Source organism: Ailuropoda melanoleuca, chromosome 12 (assembly GCF_002007445.2).
Source record: "Ailuropoda melanoleuca isolate Jingjing chromosome 12, ASM200744v2, whole genome shotgun sequence".
NCBI lineage: Eukaryota > Metazoa > Chordata > Mammalia > Carnivora > Ursidae > Ailuropoda > Ailuropoda melanoleuca.
In genome coordinates this window covers 5455793-5478184 of record NC_048229.1, presented here as the reverse complement: position 1 = coordinate 5478184, position 22392 = coordinate 5455793, and the positions used below count along the sequence as shown (strand labels likewise).

At 50.7% G+C, this 22392-nt stretch overlaps 2 protein-coding genes across 7 annotated transcripts in view; one reads left to right on the top strand and one right to left on the bottom strand.

The window, feature by feature from the left end:
• DNAH10 (dynein axonemal heavy chain 10) overlaps positions 1-6786 on the top strand; it is a 130438-nt gene extending 123652 nt beyond the window's left edge. For 5 of the 6 annotated variants that reach the window (XM_034638952.1, XM_034638954.1, XM_034638951.1 and 2 more), the window contains 8 exons: positions 637-846; positions 1013-1108; positions 1719-1890; positions 2345-2476; positions 2643-2854; positions 2946-3113; positions 4485-4665; positions 5734-6504. In XM_034638952.1, coding sequence (XP_034494843.1) covers positions 637-846; positions 1013-1108; positions 1719-1890; positions 2345-2476; positions 2643-2854; positions 2946-3113; positions 4485-4665; positions 5734-6077 — 1515 coding nt within the window. In that variant the 3' untranslated portion in view covers positions 6078-6504. Of the gene's footprint in view, positions 1-636; positions 847-1012; positions 1109-1718; positions 1891-2344; positions 2477-2642; positions 2855-2945; positions 3114-4484; positions 4666-5733 lie in introns of all 6 variants that reach the window. The other variant, XM_034638953.1, reaches the window with a different exon arrangement.
• A 548-nt stretch (positions 6787-7334) lies between these two features.
• CCDC92 (coiled-coil domain containing 92) overlaps positions 7335-22392 on the bottom strand; it is a 31775-nt gene continuing 16717 nt past the window's right edge. Inside the window, exons 2-4 of the mRNA XM_034638960.1 lie at positions 11853-11999; positions 11194-11235; positions 7335-8735 (exon numbers count right to left, since the gene is read on the bottom strand). Coding sequence (XP_034494851.1) covers positions 7960-8735; positions 11194-11235; positions 11853-11982 — 948 coding nt within the window. The 5' untranslated portion in view covers positions 11983-11999 and the 3' untranslated portion in view covers positions 7335-7959. The remainder of the gene's footprint in view (positions 8736-11193; positions 11236-11852; positions 12000-22392) is intronic.

The window sequence follows — 22392 nt, the reverse complement described above, 5'->3', positions numbered from 1 at the left end:
CCCTAGCGCCGTGCCTCGGATCACTACCGTGCTGCTGGTGTGCGTGCGTGTGCGTTAGGAAATGAACCTGGGACCCAGCCGCACCCTCCCGCCCATGCTTCCCACGTCCATCTCTCCCTCTCTTTTCGGAGATGAGCACTGTCCTGTATTGGGGGACGATTGGGGGGGGGACAGTTATGACTCTCAGGCCTGTCTCTACCACTTCCGCATGTCTCCCAAACACGATCTAGGTTCTTTTTCCTGTATTTCACATTTACCAAACCACCTTTTTCTCTCTAGTGATGGGCCCGCCCACATCCGCAGTGCTCTAGTGGCTTAGATGACTCGCTTAACTTACTCTCCAGAGAAGTTGCGTTTGGGAAGGTTTTGTCCTCTGTCATCTGTTTTGCATTTGAAGATTCCACAGTCCAGAGAAGCTAAAGAACCTTCTTTGGGTCATTTGATGAACAGGAGCCAGAACAGTGTGTCGTTCCTTGACTTCTTTGCCAGGCCCTTCACAAGAGACGTTTGCTATGTGGGGAATGGGAAAGGTGGCCACACAGAGGTGCAGGGAAAGCCGAGAAGTCGACATTTTGCACCCTCTTCAAAGCTGGACTCATGGGTCTGCAGTTTCAGTCACGATTTGTCTTCTGACAGGTTGTTACGGAGCCGCCCAATGGGCTGAAACTCAACATGAGGGCGACGTACTTCAAGATCTCTCAGGACATGCTGGAGCAGTGTCCGCACCCTGCCTTCAAGTCCCTGGTCTACGTGCTGGCGTTCTTCCACGCAGTGGTGCAGGAGAGGAGAAAGTTTGGGAAGATCGGGTGGAACGTGTACTATGACTTCAACGAGTCTGACTTCCAGGTGAAGATGCAGTGGCTGCTGCTCCCCCTCGGCCGGCTTGTCTCCCTCCACCCTTTTTCCAAGTACACGACCGCCCGGCTGCTCCCGCCCACCCTTCAGGAGAGGGTCAGCACGTGAGTGACTTTGTGGGTTAGAGTATGACCACACCTGTCCCTCCTCTTTGAAGGTATGCATGGAGATTCTAAACACGTACCTAACAAAAGCCTTCCAGCAACATGACCCTAGGATCCCATGGGGCAGCCTCAAGTACCTCATAGGAGAGGTAGGAGTGTCTTGGGGGACCCTTCGTGGGCTGCCTCCTGGGGCTGGAGGTGGGCTGTGGCCTGGGGCCCTGTGCATGACCTGTGAGCCCTGGTGACTCCCCTCTTGCTTCTGCCACCCGTCAGCCGAAGGCCCTAGGTCTCTGAGGAATTCTGTTAGCTCCTCACCCGGGTGTCTTTCTCCTAAGTGGGCTCCATCCCCACGGAGGCTCTGGATTCCCCATTGTGGGGGCTGTGTTCTCTAGGGGATGGTTGTTCCTTACCTAGTCATACTCCTGTCTGGGGGGCATGGAGGTCCACCCTGGAGACCATTACTTTATACAGGCCTCCCCCATGGCCTGCATGTGGCTCACGCAGGGATGTCACCAATTCCAAGGACCAAAGTGGTGGCTGGTTTCTTTGGTTTTGTGGTCTGTTCACTATGTTTTGGGGATTTTGCAAATGGCATACGGGCTCCCCACACTTCATGAGGGCCCCTCTTGTTCACAGTGGGTCACCAGGCATGCCACTGACATGGTCTGAGCTGCACAGCAGCAGGCCAAGGGCACATCAGGTCTCGGGTCCCCTGGTGGGTCCTGGGCTCCTGGTCAGCTCTCGGTCCCTGTACCTCAGGTCATGTACGGAGGACGGGCCATCGATAGCTTTGATCGACGCATCCTGACCATCTACATGGATGAGTACCTGGGAGACTTCATTTTTGACACTTTCCAGCCATTCCACTTCTTCCGGAATAAGGAAGTGGACTATAAAATCCCCATTGGTGATGTAAAGGAAAAATTCATTGGTGAGATTTCTCGGGCATCAAAATGTACGTTGGAAGTATTTTCTAAGGGAGCTCCCCCATACGTTTCAGCTGTTCTGTTTTCTGTGGCTGACTTGATGGCTCTTCTGACCTCTCTGCTGGTGGGGATCCTTGCCTGGTGGGCGTGCTCCATGACTTTTTTTGGGGGGGCCCAACACGCACGTTCTTTATAGCCTCAGCGCTGATGGAGTCCATTCAGAAATGGTGACAAATAGATTCCACCTGGAAGGGCAGAGTGGTCCTGGGAAGCTCCCTGAGCCATTTTCATAAATGATAAACATACAGCTGGATTAGCATGTGGCGGTATAGAATTTTTATTTAAAAACACATCACCCCTTAAGCGGTGGAAATTAGTCTTGCATATCTGGGGATGTTGAGGTGGTGGGCCGTCGGAAATCGACTGTGCCTGACGGGGTACTCTCTGTTCTGATTATAGAAGCCATTGAGGCCCTTCCGCTGGCCAACACACCTGAAGTGTTTGGTCTTCATTCCAATGCTGAGATTGGATATTACACTCAGGCGGCCCGGGACATGTGGGCCCACCTGCTGGAGCTGCAGCCTCAGACAGGTGAATTCTACTGTGGAGGATGGAATTGGTTTGGTTAGGTGGAAAGTGCTGGCACAGAGTGCTGTTGGTTCTTGTAGGTTGTATATCGTTGATGCCTTTCCAAGAACTAGTCCCCAGGCCTAACACTCAGATGCCTTGCTTTCCCTAAAAAGTGTTCTGGTTTTAGGGGAATCCAGCAGCGGTATCAGCCGAGATGATTACATGGGCCACGTTGCCAAGGACATTGAAAACAAGATGCCTAAAATCTTTGACTTGGACCAGGTCAGGAAGCATCTCGGGGTGGGACTCTCCCCCACATCGGTGGTGCTCCTGCAAGAGCTGGAACGCTTCAACAAGCTCGTCGTACGGATGTCCAGGTCTCTGGCTGAGCTTCAGAGGGTGAGCATGCACCCAACCTGTACGCCGCTGCCTAGAGGCACCAGCCAGTTTTCTGATGGTCTTGCCTGACTGCTCTCGATTCTGCGTACAGGCCTTGGCCGGAGAAGTTGGAATGAGCAACGAGTTAGATGACGTAGCCAGGTCTCTTTTCCTCGGGCAAATCCCTAATATCTGGAGAAAGCTGGCCCCGGACACACTAAAGTCCCTTGGGAACTGGATGCTCCACTTCCTGCGGCGGTTCAGCCAGTACACACTGTGGGTAAGGAAGAGGCAACGGTCTCTTCATTGGTTTGAGGTTCAGCCTGGACCCCCCCCAACCATCTCCAACCCCCAACCCCTCTCTAACTCTGCATGGTACCTTCTGTGAGCAGTTGATTGGGTGTTCTAGAAATGGTCTCTGACTCTACAGGCAGACCCGTATCTTTTTTTTCCTTTTCGTTTTATTTTCAAGACTTTGAAGCGTATTATGCACAATGAGATTTATTCATCTTGGAGTCCATCTTGGCCATTGTTTCTCTGAGTACATTTACATCTACTTTACTTTTTTTTCCCAAGATTTTATTTATTCATTTGAGAAAGAGAGACAGACAGAGTACCCAGCATGGGGAGAGGCAGAGACAGAGGGAGAAGCAGGCTCCCCACTGAGCAGAGAGCCCGATGCGAGGCTCCATCCCATGGCCTGGAGATCATGACCTGAGCTGAAGGGAGATGCCAAACCATCCGAGCCTCCCCATCGCCCCAGATCTACCTTACTCTTCTAAGGGGACTCTGTGTTACAGATGACCCATGTCCTTTCCCCAATGGACACTTAGGTGGTCAACACTCTGGCGCCTGGGTCTTTGGACGCGCACATGAGTATATTTCATGGGCAAATCCCTACAGCGGCAGAGTTGGGTCCCAGGGTGTGCATCTCACATTCTGACTGCTCTTGTCAGATGGTCTTCTAGAGAAGTGGAAACCACCGTGAACGAACACGAGTATATCCTCTCCTCTCTTCCACACTGTGTCCTTAATATTTTGGATCTTTTCTCCCTGATAGGTAAATAATGTGTTTGGGATGTATTTCTTTAATTATGGTGAGGTTGAGCATATCTTACGCACATGTAGGTATCTCATTTCTTTTTCTGTGAATCGTTTTTTTTGTCTTGATTTAATTTTTATCAGATTCTCCATTTTTTAAAAATGACCTTTTAGAGCTCTATGTATGTCAGGGAGATTAGCCCTTTGTCTCCCAGTGTTATGTCTTCCCCAACTTGTCATAAGTCTTTTGATTTAGCTTATGGCATTTTTTCTGTAAGAAAGTCTTGCATTTTTATTTAGTCAAATATATCAGTCTGTTCTTTTATGGCCTCTGGGTTTTGCTTTCCCAACTCCAAGATCTTGACAACACCCATTGGAGATTTGATCTGGTACTTTTGTGGCTTTGTTCTTTTATATCTAAATCTTTGTTCCTTCTGGAATCAGGCCGTTCAGCTTGTTTTCCCCAGCAGGCTGCCAGTTGTTCCAACGCCCATCTTTTTGCTGTCAAGGTGAACTATGTTTTTATCGTGAACCAAACTTCTGGTCAGTGCTGGCCCTGGCATTTGATGGTGGCCACAGGCTCTTGCCAGCTTCCCACCCTTCCCTCCAGGTCACCGAGGGTGAGCCCAGCGTGATGTGGCTCTCGGGGCTGCACATTCCAGAATCCTACCTCACGGCCCTGGTACAGGCCACCTGTCGGAGGAACAATTGGCCGCTGGACCGCTCCACCTTGTTCACACAAGTGACCAAGTTCCAAGATGCAGATGAAGTGAACGAGCGGGCAGGACAAGGTACAGTCAGCCTGCTGGGGAATCTCCTCCCCGAGCCATCCCCGATTCAGAGCAACAAGCATGGTGCGGGCCGAAACGGGCCCAGCCACGTTTGAAAGTGAGGCTGCTGCGGACGCTGGCACTGTGTGCGCACTCTCCGCGTCTTGACCTCTCTGAGGGTGACCCCATGCGCTGCTCTTCCAGTTTCAGCGTTGAGATCTGGGGTTGATGTCAGGAGGGACCTGCACCATGTTCACCCTGCTCATTTGTGGGAAGTGGGCTTCTCGGTCAGAATTAGGTCTTTCGAAGAACTGGGTCACTCAAGGGATTCCTTGGAAACCCTGAGGCGCCAGGGGCGTGGGCGCCAGAAGGCAGGTCAGATGAAGTTGGACCCATTACATTATAATGTCAGGTCCCTTTGACTCTGGTGGCTGACGCTGCACACTCTGGCTGGAAGCCACCCTTTCCCAGGGCTAGGCCCCGGAGTCCAAGGACATTTAACCGTGAGCAACAAAAGCCCTCTTGAGCAAGCTTAGTGGAGTGTGGAGATACGGGGATGCTCACCACCCCCGTAGCACAAGGCCAGCGAGGTTTCAGAGGAACTGGCAGGTGTCAGGGCCACCACACACTGTGAGCGTCCTCTGCCACTGTGCATGTCTGCCATGTCCTGCTCCCCAGATGCCATTTTCTCTGCTGGGCTTTGGCTTCCCCCACTCCCTCTAGCTCAGGGGGGACTTGGGGTTGTGGTGGTACCAACTGACCAGTGCTGCTATCTTTATCACCTGGGGGCTCCAGAGGTCTAGGGCAGTGTGCCTTGAAGCAGATTGCTGGGGAAGGCGACCACCCCTCATCCCCTTCACCGAGGCCGTGGGGGAGGCTCATGGGGTCCGCAGAGTGTCCTGTCTGGGCTGTCCCTCCGCAAAGGGAAGATAGGACAGCCACCTCTTTTGGGAAAAGGCCTGGGCTGTGTCCCGGGAAGGGGAGCGGGTTAGTTATCTTGGTGTGTGCGCCACGGACACCCGGGAGAGCCGCCACCAAGCGGAGCTGCTGGCACCTCCACATAAATCCCGCTCTTCCTGCGATCTCCAGGGTGCTTCGTCTCGGGACTATATCTAGAAGGCGCTGACTGGGATGTAGAAAGAGGATGTCTTATCAAGAGCAAACCCAAGGTGCTGGTGGTTGACCTGCCAATCCTGAAGATCATCCCCATTGAAGCTCATCGCCTCAAACTGCAGGTGGGGGTCACAGTCGGGTCGGTTCAGACAATCTTGCCTTTTAAAACACAGATGCTTAACCTTTCATGGGTGGGAGAAGCCCTGAGGCAGGGCAAGAGCATGGAGCCACTTCCTGGGAAGACCCCCACATGCACAGGCATGCAAGCAGAGACTCCCTGGGCAGCGCAGCTCCACGCTCCGAGCTGTGGTCCAGGCTGACTGCGGGAGAGACACCTCCCTTCCCGTCAGGTCCTGTGGGCGTTGCCCGACTCATCAGGTCCTTCTATCTGTGGCGGTAGCAGGTGCCTCCAGCCTCGCCTGGCTCGGATCCACTTTTACCTAGCGTGTCCCCGGGAAGCAGCCCTGTCTGCGTTTGGCTGCGGAGGGAGGCCCGGCCCGGCTGGTGGGACACGCACTGGGCCGTCAACACACACACACGGAGTGCCCCACGGCCTGGGCTTGAGCTCCACCGCCCTCCGGCGGGGCCCCTCACTTGCCTCTCCTTTGCAGAACACCTTCCGGACGCCGGTCTACACCACCTCCATGAGGAGGAATGCCATGGGAGTTGGCCTGGTGTTTGAAGCTGATCTCTTTACCGCGAAGCACATTTCTCACTGGGTGCTGCAGGGGGTGTGCCTCACGCTGAACTCCGACTGACCCTCTGGGCCAAGAAAAGCGCACACCCAGCTCCGTCCATCCGTGGCTGGCAGTGGAAATGTGGGCATCCGGCAACAACGGTCACGGCTGCAGTCAGCTCTCAGGGCCTGGAGCGGCTAGGAGTGGACGGACCGATTTACTCTTTCTGTAGAAATTAAGCAAATGGTTTTTTTTTTCAACTGTTTTTAAGGGTTCTGCGTATTTGGAAAGTAAACGCTAGAGAGCATTTCAAGGTACGTCGTTTTCCTTCTCAGGGGAGACTCGTGCGATTACGTGGAGGTGCTGGGCTGCTGGGCGGGGTCCGGCAGAGTCCCCTTCCTGGGCTGATGCCACTGTCCCCAGCAGAGATGGCCAAGGTCGTTGGCTGCCACCCCTCCCCCAGAGCCCTCCGGCCTGCTGCGTGAGGGTGAGGACCTTGAGCTGGCGTGTGGTTCCTGCATGAGCTCCTACCCACACCCTGGCTGGGGCTGTGTGGGGCTGGGTGCGGACTTACGACATCCAGGCCTGGCTCCTGGGCATCCCTTCCTTCCGTGCACCCTGGGGCCAGACCTGCTGGAGGGTAAGAGGGGTTTTACTCTGCAAGGGAGGGGCGCGGTGGAGCACCAGCAGGGCAGAGGGGCAGGGGCCAGTCAGGGGCACAAGCAGCTTCTGCCAGAGCCTGGAAGCACAGAGCCTTCTCAGGGGCCAGAGCCCTGGCAGAGAACATGGGGTGAGAATGCCGTAATTGGGGGGGGGGGCAGCTGTTTTTCTCCCTCCTACAGCCTCCCCCCCCAGCTCCTCCTTCAGGTGGTTTAATAAAAGACACAAAACAGAAAGAGGCAGGTTTAGAAAATAAAGTTTGTTGGGATCTTGAACATTTTGGATAAAACTAACAAAAAATATGAACACACGTTCAGGTTGTGGTGATACGAGAAGTAACATCATCTTATTTAGTTCCCATGATATACATATACAGCTGCTCGGCTATCCGTGCCGCCCTGGGAAAGGCTTGTCGGGAGGTTACAGGGTCTCCAGGAGGGAGCAGGGGCTGCTCCTGACGGGCTGCCCTGGAAGCTGGAGCGAGAGGGTCAAGGTCGGTCGGCAGGTATTGCTCCGGCTGTATAATGAGGCGTGTGACTATCTGATCTCATTAACGTCGAGTAGTGATGCAGCCTGTGGCCTGTGCTTTGTCCACGAGCGCACGGAGGTTACACGGAGTGGGATTAGGAGCAAGCGATTCAGCACACAGGTGTTTGGCCACAGCGATTAGTAAATACATATTCTGCAGGGACACGATTGTATTTTGGTGTAAGAGAGCAAGAGGAGAAGAATAATCTGTTGACAGGTCTGAAAAAAATTTGGCATGCATGGGAATTAAGAAAAAAAAAAAAGGTGTGGATGAGTTTTTCCTAGTAGTGATCACAGTGCATCGACAGCCAAGGGTGAAGCTCGCCTAGGGCAGGCTTCACACAGTTCTGTCCGTCCCTGAGTGCTTCCTCACGACTTTCCCTCCGTTCACCTGGTCGACCGCCAGCGTCTCCACCTCGGGCTGGGCCTGTGGCGGGGCGGCGTGGTGAATGCGGTGGGCCACCCCCACGTGAGCCTTGTGCGGCTTCTCCCGGGCCGGGCTATGCGGCTCGCTTGGGCCGCGGTCGGAGGCGATGGGGGGGATGACCAGAGGCCTCTCCTTGATGAGGTGGACCTCGGCGGACTCCCTGGCCAGCAGGAATGGGGTGGGGTCGGGCATGGCATCCACGGGCTCCCGCAAGAGGAGTTTCCGGCTCTCGGCCCCAAATCTGTAGACCTCTTCAAATTCTGGGTGCAGGGGGGCCGAGAGGCTCTTTTTCATCCGGCGGCGGGGTGTTTCGGGCAGCTTGTCCTTGGGGGGGGCTGGCTTGTAGCTGGTCAGCACGGGGCTCCCAGAGGGGCTGCCGTCCGCGGTCCCGCTGGCGCTCATGAGCTTGCGCTTGGCGGCGTGCAGCTGGGAGGTCAGGTAGGCGATGGTGCTGGCACGCTGCTCGAGCTCGCTGGACAGCATGTTCAGCTTGTGGCTCTTCACCTTCAGCTCCTCCAGGTACTTCTTCTCCCGCTCCTTGACCGTGTTCTCCAGCACCACGATCATGGCGTTCTTCTGCTCCAGCTCTTTAAGCAGCTCGTTGTTCTCGTTCTCCTGGAGCTTCAGCTGGGCTTCCAGTTCTTCACATCTTCTCTTTAGTTCACTGCTTCTGGAAGACCCACCTCCTAGAAGAACAAGCCGGGGGATGGGATTTAGAACCCCCGGAGCAGAGGCAGGGAGTCCGGTCTGGGCCGGCCTCCCCTCCGCAGGGCGGGAGGGGGCTGCCCGGTGGCTGCGTGGTGGGGGGGGCATCGCGCTCCCGCCTCCATGCCCTCTCCCCTCACCCGGATGAGGATCGAGCGCTCTCTGAGCACCTTCCAGCTCTCGGTTCCCTGGCTCACTGCACAGAAGAATGCCTCCAAACTTCAGAAATGCTGAAGTCACAACAGGCAATCTCAGGGTATCAGACCTCGGCAAATACTTAGGAATCAACAGTGAGCAGATCCATCTGTCTGCTTGGGCGGCATTTACTAAGCGGCCGCTCCATTCGAAGCACATTTTGAAAGACAACTGTAGACTTTCTTTGTGTCTAAGCACGAAACTCTGAAGCTGCAGAGGAGATGGGAGGCTGCAGCCTTCCCTGCCACATGGTGCCCCCACTCATCACGTCTCAGAGTGGCAGGTGTCCCTGTGCCTGGACCAGGGCTCTGCCTTGTACCCCGGCCCACTCTGTGCGCACATACCCCCAGCCGCTCAGGAACTCCCCCCGGGCTGCCTGGGCCTGTGCCCACCGGGAACCGGCGTCTGCGGGCACCTCACATGAGGATGCGGGCCAAGCGGGCCCCGAATCCAGGGCTACCGACTCTCCAGGAGCTCCTCTGCCTGCCTGCCCCTGCCTCCCTGAGACTCCAGAGAGCTGCTCTTTGGTGATCATTGTTCCCAGGGACCAGCACCTCCTATTTTGCCAATTTCCATTCTTCTATAAGGAGCTCTGCTCTACCTCCTCCTCCACACATCCTTTCTAGAAGTTTCAGTCTTTCCCCATAAAAGCTTCACATGCACTGAGCTGAGGCAACTGCTCTTCATCACCTACAGCCAGATTTCCCCAGCTGCCTGAGTGCTCAGTCACTGCATCACTTAAAAAAAAACGACTTTTTAATCTCTATACCCAATGTGGGACTCAAACTTATAACCGCAAGATCAAGAGTCACACACTCTGGAACTGAGCCAGCCAGGTGCCCCTCACTGTGTCACTTTTTAAACAGATTCTCAGGTCCCCTCCCTGAGCCTCAGAATTGGAACTTCCAGGGGAGGAGGTCCAGGAGCCTATATCTTCCCCCACCTGTGCCCCTAGATGGAGCAAGTTCTGCATCCACTAACAGGAAGCAGTGACTTCCAGTCCTGGGGAGGGGAGATGTGCCCCCCAAGGGCCGGCTGAGAGCTCTCACACTGCCTCCAATTGTCACCTTGAGACCCTGCTGCTGAGGACAGTGGGTGGGTAGCCTTGGAACTTAGGGCTGAGAACCTTGAGGGGCTCTCTAGAGGCCAGGGTAGGAGGGATCAGGCATGTGAGCTCCACCCTCCTGTGTGCAGAGAGGGTTCAGGGCAAGAACTAATCTTTAGATTGGCCTGGCCAGGAGGGGGTGGGAAATGAAGATACCCTGATTCCTGGGATGTGCATGGCAGGGGTGCAGGACACTCTGTTCTCCTGAGTTCCCGAAGGCCCCAATCCTGGCCCAGGGCTGTGGGGGAGGAGGAGCCTAGAGTCCTGTCTCTTCAGTAAGGCCCCTCCTCTGCCACACAGACAAAAGGACATGTGGGCCCCTGAAAGGCATACTTAGGAGACTGTAACCTGAGTGTCACAAATGGAAAAGTCAGTGCTTGGCAACGCACTGAGACCCATGGAAAGGTCTGTGTCTGTTACCCGGACTTGGACATACTCATGAATAATGACTGCTATAGTGTGGCCTATTCAGGAAAAGGCATCTTAACTCCAGTGTGGATTCTGTACTTTTCAAATCCCCATCGGTTCTGGGGAGCAAGCTAATTGTCACTGGCCATAGGGGCCCCCATTCTAGCTCCTCTGCCCCAGCTGACGTCAGGTTGATATCTTTGGGGGTCCCTGAGGATTCTGGTTGAGGGGAGCATTTCTGGGACTGCAGTCTAGAGAAAGTCATTCACGATCCTTTGGGGACTATCTATAGTCATTTGCTCACTCAACCAGTGTGTCAGGAGCGCCTGCTCTGTGCCAGGTCCTGGGTGAGGCTCGAGGGACAGAGGAGTTGGGACCCTGCTTGTTCTCTTCCTGGTTTAAATTACATTAATTTCTTGATTAGAGAAGGAACACATATCCACTGGAGAAAAATCAGAAAGTCAAGAAAAGCTTCTAACAGACATTCCAAATATATGTGTCCATCAAAAGAAAATAAGACCACTTCTCTCTCCCACTCCACTGACAGCCCCTCATAACACCTCAGAGTCTAAACTTCTTTCCCATCTTTTCTTAGAAAGCTCTGGTCACACAGGCAACTCTTCCTAGCAGATGCATTTTCTTCTAAATGTGTAGCTAGTGAACAAATGGGACCAACATGTGCCACAACCAGAAATAATACCACCATTCACTTTTGGGGAGGAAGTTCTTACCTGGCTGGTCCGAACTTTTGAGTGTCAGCTCATATGTTAAATCTAAAAAGGAAACCATATGTATGTTAGTTTTTTACATTTACAGTAGGTTTCAAAGCCTTCATCAACTGAATATGCACAACTGATTCCCGCGATCAGCCGGCAAGTCCTGCCCAGACAGAGCAGGGTTTGGCAGTCTTAGTGGCAGGTGTCCAAACGGCACAAGCCGCCAGCGGCCACTGTCCTTCCTAGTCCTCAGAGAGACCTTCCTTCCCTAAGACACACTCCGGCATCCATAGTTAGCGAGCAGCTTGCTCTGTGTGTTACACTTCGGCAGTCGGTTCCAAAATGCATTGTAAATCCGAACCACTGCATTTTGATCTTCTAAATCCTCAGTATGCCAAAAAATGGCTTTGCAGCTTTACGCTTGGTGCATGTCGATTAGGCAGAGGATGAGGAAAGACACTGAGAGGGACTCCAGAGATGGTGGGCTTAACCACGTCAGAGAGAAGAGTGAAATACCTTCTCACTCCACGTCTAAGCAAGCCTGGCACGGCTTCTGAACCGGCCGCTGTCTCAAACAGTCCCGACAACAGGTCCTGCTTTGCTCTACGGCCCGGGGCTGGGGGGGGGGGCATGCTGGGGGCCCTGCTCCGGGGGTCGCTTGGGGCCCCCGGTACCTGTGCAGTGTTGCTGCAGCCGCCTGATCTCGGCGTGCAGCCCCTTGAGGGTGCTGGCGTGCTCCCGCTGAAGGAAGAGGAGGTTCTTCTGGGCACTGTGCAACTGGTTCTCCAGGTTTGTGGCTGCCATGCTGACATCCAGATGACCTGCGGGAAACATGGACCCTGGTGGCTGTCTCTGACAATGAGGGTCGCAGGTGGAAGGCTGGAAGAGGACGCCGCCTGCTGCCCGCCCTCCTTGGCTTTGGGGCAGTTGTGGGCAGCATGAGGCCTGGCTCTGGAGGCAGCAGGGGTACATCAAACGTGGCCTGATTCCAAATCTTAGCTTTTCCACATGCCACCGAGACTTCAACAGACTGTGACCAAAACTGCTAGATTGCCAAAGATTTCCCTGACAAAGTACACACTGACAGCTTCCTCTCGGAAAAACCGGGCATCTGGGCAATGGGGTGAATGTTTCCTCAAAATGATATTGAGAGCTGACCAAAGCAAGGAGTAGGAGGAAGAGGTGGGGAGAATTCCAGAAGGAAGCCCCTGAATTTCACAGAGCTGAGAGGAGCCACGCATCATTCTTTGGGAAAGGGCCATGTGGTGACTATGGGAATCTGGAGTCTGTCCCCAAACCCTGCCTCCCTGCCCGCAGTGGCTTCAGTCATCAATCATCAGCTGCTCACTCAGGGCCTCAGATTCTCTGCCTTTACTGTAACTCGAGAAATGTGGTAAAGTCAATTGGTCTTTCTGGAAAAGCTACCAAAGAAATTTAAGACGCCTTGCATAGCACTGAAAAATGCAAAGAACAAAATGTGGATTATTTCCTTATAAATTATTCTTGCAAATACAGAACCTCAGAGTGCATTTTTCCCATTTGCTATGCCAGAGAGCCCTCCCAGAGGAGACACCACTTCTCAAAGGGGTTCCAGTATGTGGATAGCTCTGCAGATGACCACACACCCAGGTACTGTCACCACACTGGGTGACACCAGTCACTGTGATTTGTAAGGCCAGTGCCATATTTATACCCCAGCTCTGGAGCTAAGAAAAGTTCATAACTGGAACTCTAGACATGCATCTTTACTCACACAGAAACACTTCCCAGGATCTCCTCGGGCCACAGGCTTCTCTCCGAAGGAAAGTTAAGGAGGAAATAAGAGTGTGACAGGCAAGCCCAAGAGGGAGGGTAAAGGGAACAGGTACAGAGGAACAAAAGGACATTCTGGGGGGAGAGGGGCACGGCACAGCATCCGGTGGCAGTGTTAGCCGCTTCCCCTCGTCGGGGGTGGGGGTGGGGGTGCCATTTGGCAAAGTGTGTCTGGAGCCTGGGAATATATCACCCCTGAATTCGCAATTTCATTTCTAAGAATCAACCGAAGGACAAGATTTACTTTTGTGTGAAAAGAGGTAGCCGTGACAATGGCTGTTACAGAGCAGTTCACAGTCAGAGAACAGAGGTAGCCGTGACAATGGCTGTTACAGAGCAGTTCACAGTCAGAAAAGACCAGAAACAGAATCCAACAAGAGGGAACTAGCTAAGCAAATTACAGTGATGGTTTCTAGGGAATAGAGATGAGATTTCCCAGGCCTTTAACTCGACTTCAGGTCAGCTACAGCTGAGGCTAGGGTCAAGTTTCCATCAGACAGAGCTCCACAGGGAGCTGTGAGCAGCCTTTGAGTTTCCAACCCGAAGGCTGGTCTCTGCTTCAAGAGCAGGTACTCCTGTCCAGGCCCTGGGCCAGGCGGGGAATTCCACCTGGGACCCCAGGGTCCCAGAGAGCCCATGCTGCCTGGCCTGGCCAGCATGTGGCCTGAGAGCAGGATGCTGACCCTAACGCAGGAGCCAGCCATGCCGAGGGGTGTGGCCGGGCTGGCCGGCGTGCTCTTGTGGGAAGGAGTTCCCTCTGGTTTCCTGCTTGAATCTAACTTTACAGGTAGGCCTTGCTCAAAGAAAATGGGAAACACTAAAACTTCAAAACAGTTTTGTCCAGCACCAATAGTACAGGATGAGATGTGCCCATAACCTACTGGAGGGGGCAGAGAGGGGAGTAAAAATAGGACTTCAGTGGCCACCCTGTTCCAATCATAGCGTGATACATTTTATTTGTAAAAAATTTAAATCTGAGCATTCTCACTCTAATTGCCTCAGTGGGTCAGCAGCCTTGAATTGCACTAAATCTGTAATTTACTAGTTCACTGCAGCAAGTACAGAAATAAGAACGGGCCCTTGAAGCTTCCCATTGTCATGGGCAGTCTTGGGAAGAAACACAAGGTGAACAGGAAGACTGTGAATCTGTAACACGCAGAGCAGGCAAGGGAGCCGTGGTGACTCCATTTGGGGCCCTGACAGTGGGAGGACAGGCATTTTCAACCCCGTGACACTTCACTCAACTGGTGCCCTCTCCTTCTCTGCACTCTGTGCTGACGTAACAGGCCCAAGTGAGGAGACGCTATCCGTGCAGGGCACCCTCCAGGTGTTGGAGACACAGCAACAGCACAGGCCCACTTAGGCCCGAGGAAATGAGTAAAGTCTCCAAATTGTATCCAAGCTACTATATTCTCTTCCATCAGCTCAAAAGGCTGACAACATCACTGACTTCCCGACGACAAGGAGTTGCTGTAGCTTAAAAGAAAGTGATGCTTTCAATGTCTTGTCCTTAGGCTCTTGTGACATGCAGTCATGGTCATGACCTAATCCCTCCAGTGAGCTGGCAAGAACGAACCTACAGACGCCTCTCGTTTAGGCCACGGAGACATAGCTGGGAGATGTGGCTAACTTGGAGAAAGAAATGAAGGTGGTCCTGAGAGGCTTAATTCAGAATCTCTGAGACGCTCTGGAGGTCAGAGACACGAAGGAGCATTGATGACTCTGCCCTGAAAGGGTCAGCATGATGGATGAAGGTAAAAGTGCAGGGCGTCTACTATCCATGAATAATGCATCCTGCTTGAGTAAAGGCATTCGCCCCGTCTTGACGGTGTGTCAACCAGTAATGGAGCACGGCTTGCGCAACACTGCACTTTCTGTGTCAAAAGGGCATATACTACAAATTGTGGGCTCTTTGTATTGTGGCTTTTTGTCTTGAGGCAATCCGATTTCGGTTTTTTTTTTTTTTAAAGATTTTATTTATTTATTTGACAGAGAGACAGCCAGTGAGAGAGGGAACACAAGCAGGGGGAGTGGGAGAGGAAGAAGCAGGCTCCCAGCGGAGGAGTCTGGTGGGAGCTCGATCCCAGATTGCCGGGATCACGCCCTGAGCCAAAGGCAGATGCTTAACGACTGCGCTACCCAGGCGCCCCCCGATTTTGTTTCTAAGCATCACTGGGAGCTGTCAGCAATTTCACAGTTATTGGCTCGGCCAAAGGCAGCGCGGCCTGGACACTGGCCTCCTCTCCTCTCAGAGATGCTGTCCTCAGCTGCCGATCACAGGCTTCCAAGTGACTGGCATTCCAGGGCCCGACCACGGCGGCAGCCAGAGGGCAGGACCCCCACCCATGGTGTGCACGGCTCTGCCAGCGCAACTCCAGCTGAGCAGTGGGCATGGGCATCCTGAAGGGAGACCTGCTGAATAGACCACCTCGACCATGATTTGGAGGTTAAGCTACACATGCATTTCTTCCTGTGGTAAATTCATTAGGCAGTAAATTCCTGTTAATTTTCAATTCACTCTACACGTTGGGAAAATTAATGCTTAACAAGGGCTTACTGTTCCAAATTCTAGAGATCGGTTTTGGAGACCTGGCCAAGACTGCCTCCCGGCACAGGGAGGGATGCTAACACCATCTCCTGGTGATAACTTGCTTTTAATGAAGGTCCTTGGAGAGATGTCAGCCCCGACCTCACTGAGGCTGCTCTGTGGCAGCACGAGGACAAATGGTCTGTCAGTAGCTCGTGTCCAATTCTCATCCTAATTCAAAAGTAATGTTCTTTCCTCTCTTTTCAGGGCATTAATGTATGAATGATGACACGATAATTTTATTTATGGGCCATCTTCACTTGTACACACACTAAGTGCTCTCCTATCACTTATGTCATTTGTTCTCACAATACTCCCCTGAGGAAAAACAGGAATATCCCATTGACAAGGGAAAATATAAATCAGGGAATGCTGCATCTGAGCCTTGTAGCTTCTCTGGGCCCTAAGGCTCTGTGGGTGAGAATCCTGAAGGCTGGGGTAGGTCTCAATTCCATGCAGAAAATCAGACGCTTTTCCAAACGTCTGCATCATGTCTCGAATGCTCTGACCCAGAAAAGTAAATAAGCAGGGTACCTCGTGGTAGCCTCTCAGCACAGGGAGCGTGGTGTGCCTCCGGCCGTACCAGCCCCAGGCAACGTGACGGCCTGCACTGCGCTGCTCACCGGGGCAGGATCCACGGGCTCTCTGCACTCCAGTTTAGACAGACAATGACTGCAGGGCACTGGTGACCAGCCAGTATGGCAAAAAGGCTCACCAGCAAAGTTGTCAAGGGAGCTGGGTGAAGGCAAGCACTCTGGGCCTAGCTGGAGCCTTTATGAAGCAGCTAAGCTCGCTTGGGCAGAAAGAATAAGATACACATAACATCGCCTGTGTGTCCTGGTCCTTGGGGTCCAGGCAGGTGCCCAGTCCGAAAGCTAAGGCCACACTCCCTGTCCTCTTCTGGGGCTGACTCAGCAATGAGTCCATGTGGGGTCAAAACGCCGCACCTCGGCCCGCTGCCGGGAGCAGCTCTGATGCTACGATGGGGAGGAACCAAAGCCAGGCTCACTCTCACCCCCTTTTAAACACATACCTTTTTTTCAACATCCCTCCCTAAGCACACACACAGATCTTGCCTACATTTTCATCTGCAAACACAGCTCTGACCATGTCGCATTCTTGCAATGCTCTTGGGATCCAGCCCCCATTCCCAAAGGCCTGGCCTGCTCTGCCTGCCTTCCCCAGCCTCACCCCACACCAGTCCCCTCGGGACTCCATCAACACTGCTGTCCTCCCCGACCTCGTCTGCCACACCCCTCCCCCAACACAGGGCCTTTGCACACCTTGTTCCCTCCATCTGGAATTTTCCTGGCAAACTACCTCAACTTCCATTCTTCCTTCACATCTGAACTCATACATTAGAGGCCAGCTTCAGATAATTTTACAATGTTTTCTAATGTTGCTGAGTGGAGGTCTCCACAAGAATTACATTGCATTAATCAAAAAACACTATGACAGTACTGGATTTGAACATGACCTCATCCCATAATTCCTTGACATACCAGAAGCAATATTTTAAAGTGTGCCTGTACCACATTTCTTAGACTAAAAGCAATGGAATATCTTTGATGGGAAAGGGTCCCACCATTTAAAAATGGGAAACTTCTTTGTTCCTGGACAATCAAAAGCAGGCTTATCTTTTGCTCAACAGAAAGCCTGTGGAACTAGGGTAATAATTTTAGAATCTGAAAAAATAGCACACTAGCACTCACGTGGTAGCTGTGAATTAGTTATAAGAAGCTATTTTAGATTCTAGTCATGAATAAGTTATAACCCATTCACGTTAGGTTCCCTCACGCCATGAGCGATCAGAACAGCTGCAGTCCGTCCCACTGCCCTCTCCACGCCTTTGGCAATGCCTTTGACCCGACAGGAGCCGCCTGGCCCTGAGCAGGCCATGGCGTCCCAGTGTTCTGTGACAAGGACCTCTGTGGCCTTCTCCTGCGGACTCCATGTGCCGCTCTCCTACAGGTCCTAGAGTAAGCATTGCCATGGAGAAAATGGAGGTTGGCCAAGGGCAAAGGCAAATCCTCAATGGGAGAGGATTTCTAGCACGGAGGTGGTTTTCCAGGCAGATTCCTGGACTCAAGAAGTTGAGAGTGGAGGAAACCTTCAAAATCAGCCAGCTATTCCAACCCCTCTTTATTTCAAGGTAAGAAACTGAGGCCCAAAGAATATTTGCTGAACACAGTGGGATAAACGAGACCAGAACGGACAAGCTCTTGAGGAGGCAGACTGTGTATGGGATTAAATGTGAACTCCATCTTGTCACCTAAATCACCACAATATCTGATAGGGTTGTTTCAAGAGCAAAATGCAATCACATACAGTGTCTAGGTACAGTAAGTGCTGTTAGCTATAGCTAAATGTGAGCTATAAACCTTATAAATGTTAGCTATATTATTTTCATGTAAATACTGGCCCACAGCTATGCAAACATACCAAACTGTTTACTTAGTCCTACCCTCCAGTATTTCCAGAACATCATCTAAGTATGGAAATAGAGCTAGCAAAGAGCAAAGAAATTCTAGTTAACTCCAAAGACAGAAACATAAAAGGAGGGGTTCCTGGGTAGCATAGTCGTTAAGCCTCTGCCTTCGGCTCAGGGCGTGATCCCAGCATTACGGGATCGAGCCCCACATCAGGCTCCTCCGCTGGGAGCCTGCTTCTTCCTCTCCCCCTCCCCCTGCTTGTGTTCCCTCTCTCGCTGGCTGTCTCTGTCAAATAAATAAATAAAATCTTAAAAAAAAAAAAAGAAACATAAAAGGAAACAGGAGCATGTTTTGCTGGCCTCTATCTTCCACTTGCACTGGAGAGAAGCATTCGGGCAGAGAATAAAGAGGCAGAGCAAGGCACCCTCAGGGACAGTAAAGCCTACTTCTTACTTAGAAACAATCTGAAGTGCTCTACAAGAAGCTAAAAAAGGTCCAAGGCTAATTAGGCCATCGACTCTCAATCCAAAATACCGGCTTTTAGGAAAGAAAGCTTACCGTCTCTGAAAATTAATACTGACATTATTCTGAATTCACAATAGTCCTGGATAAAAAACTGTTTTAAGCTGTAGGAACTATTTCTACTTGCACGTGTATTCAAGAAATTCAACTAGTTATTTAAGAATCCCCAAGAATTAGGGCACCAAGAAAAAGGACATCATTTCCAGGGAGCATAAGCATTCAACAAAACCACTCCAGAAATATTTTGGTAAAGAGAATGAACACTATGACAAAGTGGATGCAAAATGGGGCTCAGTCAGTTGGGCGTCCAACTCTTGATTTCTGCTCAGGTCATGACTTTGGGGTCATGAGACTGACTGAGCCCTACACTGGGCTCTGTGCTTGGTGTGGAGTCTGCTTGGGATTCTCTCTCCCTCTCCCCCTTCCTCCACTTATGCTCTCTTTCTCTCTAAATAAAATCTTTTTTAAAAAACCCCAAAACAAAGTGGAAGAAAAAAAGGTTGAAAACAAAAGGTGCAATTGTTTTTGAAAGAGACAGAAAATCCTTATTAATCATTCTTAGGGAATTAGGTTTTTTAAAAGATATATCTATTTATTTTAGAGAGAGAGAGAAAGCACAAGCATGACAGGCAGAGATGACAGAGATGATGGAGAGTCTCTGGCTTGGGAGGTAGCACATCTTTTTTAAATGATTATGTCCCTAAAAGCTAAAAGAGGAAAACAAAAGCAAGCAAAGGGGAAAAAAAAGAAAGAAAAGCATCTTCTTCTTCTTCTTCTTTTTTTCAAGACAACCATCTCACAAAGTAATCTGAATGCCGATAAGAGGTTAGCATGGTGCATGCAAACTCTGCGATTATTACAAATGATCATGGAGATGTGTATTTACCAACAAGCAAATATTCTACGATTGGTTAAGTCAAATTTGCAGCAATATGGACGGGACTGGAGGAGATTATGCTAAGTGAAATAAGTCAAGCAGAGAAAGACAATTATCATATGGTTTCCACTCATTTATGGAACATAAGAAATAGCAGGGAGATGGGTAGGAAAAGGAAGGGAAGAATGAAGGGGGGGTAAACAGAAGGGGGAATGAACCACAAGAGACTATGGACTCTGAGAAACAAACTGAGGGTTTCAGAGGGGAGGGGGGTGGGGGACTGGGATAGGCCGGTGATGGGTATTCAGGAGGGCACGTATTGCATGGAGCACTGGGTGTTATATGCAAACAATGAATCATGGAACACGACATCAAAAACTAATGATGTACTGTATGGTGACTAACATAATAAAAAATTTAAAATATATATATTAAAAGCTGCATATTGGTATGCCTGGCTGGGTCAGTCAGTTAAGTGTCTGCCTTTGGCTGGGGTCATTATCCCAGGCTCCTGAGATTGAGTCCTGCATCCGGCTCTTTGCTCGGTGGGGAGCCTGCTTCTCCCTCTGCCTGCCTCTCTCTTTCTCTTTGACAAATAAAAACTTAAAAAATTAAAGCTGTATATTTAATGTCATATTTTTGCCTATGTAAGTAGAGACAACATCTAGAAGGATATACAACAAAGTGTTAAAAGCATTTATCTCTAGATGGTGGATTGTGGATGATTTTTTTTTTAAAGATTTTATTTATTTATTCGACAGAGACAGACAGCCAGCAAGAGAGGGAACACAAGCAGGGGGAGTGGGAGAGGAAGAAGCAGGCTCATAGCGGAGGAGCCCAATGTGGGGCTCGATCCCAAAACGCCGGGATCACGCCCTGAGCCGAAGGCAGACGCTTAACCGCTGTGCCACACCCAGGCGCCCCGGATTGTGGATGATTTTTACTTTTTAAAAATTCTATTTTGATACTCCCTAAAGCTTCTTTAATGATGAACATATATTATAGTCAGGAAACAATTAAAAAGCGATTTCTCTTAAAAAAGATAATCCCTAACTATCCACTAGCAAAGCAGTATCACGTTTTAATTATTTTGTTCCAGGGTAGTCTTGGATTGCTAGAATTGTGACTAGTTTACCAGAACCAAGAATAATGAACGGGAAGGCCATTTTTTACAAAAGCAACAATTCGGTGTCCCCAAGACATGCAGACAATGATCACGAGGAGCTCTTGAGTACCTCCCTGCTCCCATGCATTATGCATTCCTGTAATTCTCTGACATTATCCATCATAAAATACAAGGCCCGTCAACAATTCTTTAGACACTGACAGCCATTTCCTCCTGAAAGCATGTACAGCCTAACATTAAAGTTGTAATAGATGTGATTAGAGAGATTGGCAATTAGACACGGGAATGTGATATGTGGCTGTCTGGGAAGTCTGCAGTCACTAGGGGCCTCCATGATGGATTTATTAACCAAGTTTCTCTGCAGTCTGATTATCTCATGCTTTAAGAGTTTCTGTTTGGCTTCTATTCAAAAACCATGTCAGGTATCCATACACTGGTAGGGGCTCAGCCCCTCCACTTGGAAACATCTCAGGAAGAAGCAAGTCTGTGTTTCAGATTGTCTGAGTGTCTCTAAGTGGGCAGTGTAGGGCAAGGTGGGCAGATGCATGAGCTCCATGGTCGGAAATCACATGGTAGCTTCTGGGAGTGCCCTGGGCCTCCCAGAACATTGGGCCACTTAATTGCCAGAATGCCCACACTCTGTGTGGCAGGCACACCAGCATCCCCATCTCCTGGCTGGGAAGGTGGGGTCGGTGTGCAGACATATGCCAGTAGAGACTCACCTCAGCACTTTCTACTTCAAAGAGAAAAGTCTTAAAGAGAAGTACCCTCTAGGGAAAGAGATGGCCAAGTGGTGGCTCCTCTTGGGCCTTCCTGCTCTCCCTATGTTCTCCTCCTGTCCTTCTGCACAGCATCCGGGATGACTGCCCTCTGGGGACCACCCCAGTAGCCTCATTTCAGAAGCTAGAGATGAAAACATTCACAACTCAATAGCAATGCCACTTGCAAACTTCTAATAAGCTTGTCATTTACCAAGATGGTTCTGAGTCAACAACTTAGGGACATATAAATCTCCCAACTGACCACACACACGGTTCTACCTAGTGATATTTTCCTTTAAATAGAAGGGAAATAAGCAGGTCATATCTGATTAGTGTTTCCATTTCTACACTGTGATTATTGCAGATTTTAATTGTCTACTGGTTGATAACCTAAAAGATGTAGTGACCCAAATGCAGAACTGCCTTTTCACAATAATGAAATAGGAGATTCTCCTTAAATCTTAGCACTTGATCTCCTTAAATCTACATTGTATGTCCGAGGCTCAGAAGATGTGTTCACTTGCTTTAAAAATCTCTTGGGGCCCCTGGGTGGCACAGCGGTTAAGCGTCTGCCTTCGGCTCAGGGTGTGATCCTGGTGTTGTGGGATCGAGCCCCATATCAGGCTCCTCCGCTATGAGCCTGCTTCTTCCTCTCCCACTCCCTCTGCTTGTGTTCCCTCTCTCGCTGCCTGTCTCTATCTCTGTCAAATAAATAAAATCTTAAAAAAAAAAAGTTAAAAAAAAATAAAAATCTCTATGTGGTTTGCCAAACAGATGAACCATTTCAACTGATTTAACTGATAGGGCTTCCTTTATCTGCCTTGTGGACCTGCCTAATTATAGTGTAGGTTTCAAGGAAAGAAAGGTATTATTAACTGAAGCTCTATGCACTTTAATTTAGCCAAACTTTTCCTTTATCGCTTACAAAAGGTAAAATAGTCAATTGTTTCATTAGTGCTAATAGAACATATTTAGCTAAACTCTTACAGGGCATCTGGGAAAATTATCATCTACAGAAAAAGAGACCTTATCCTTGTGATTGAGACGGAAGAGCTCAGCCCAATCCCAGCTATGTCATCTCTTACAGCTTTGTAATT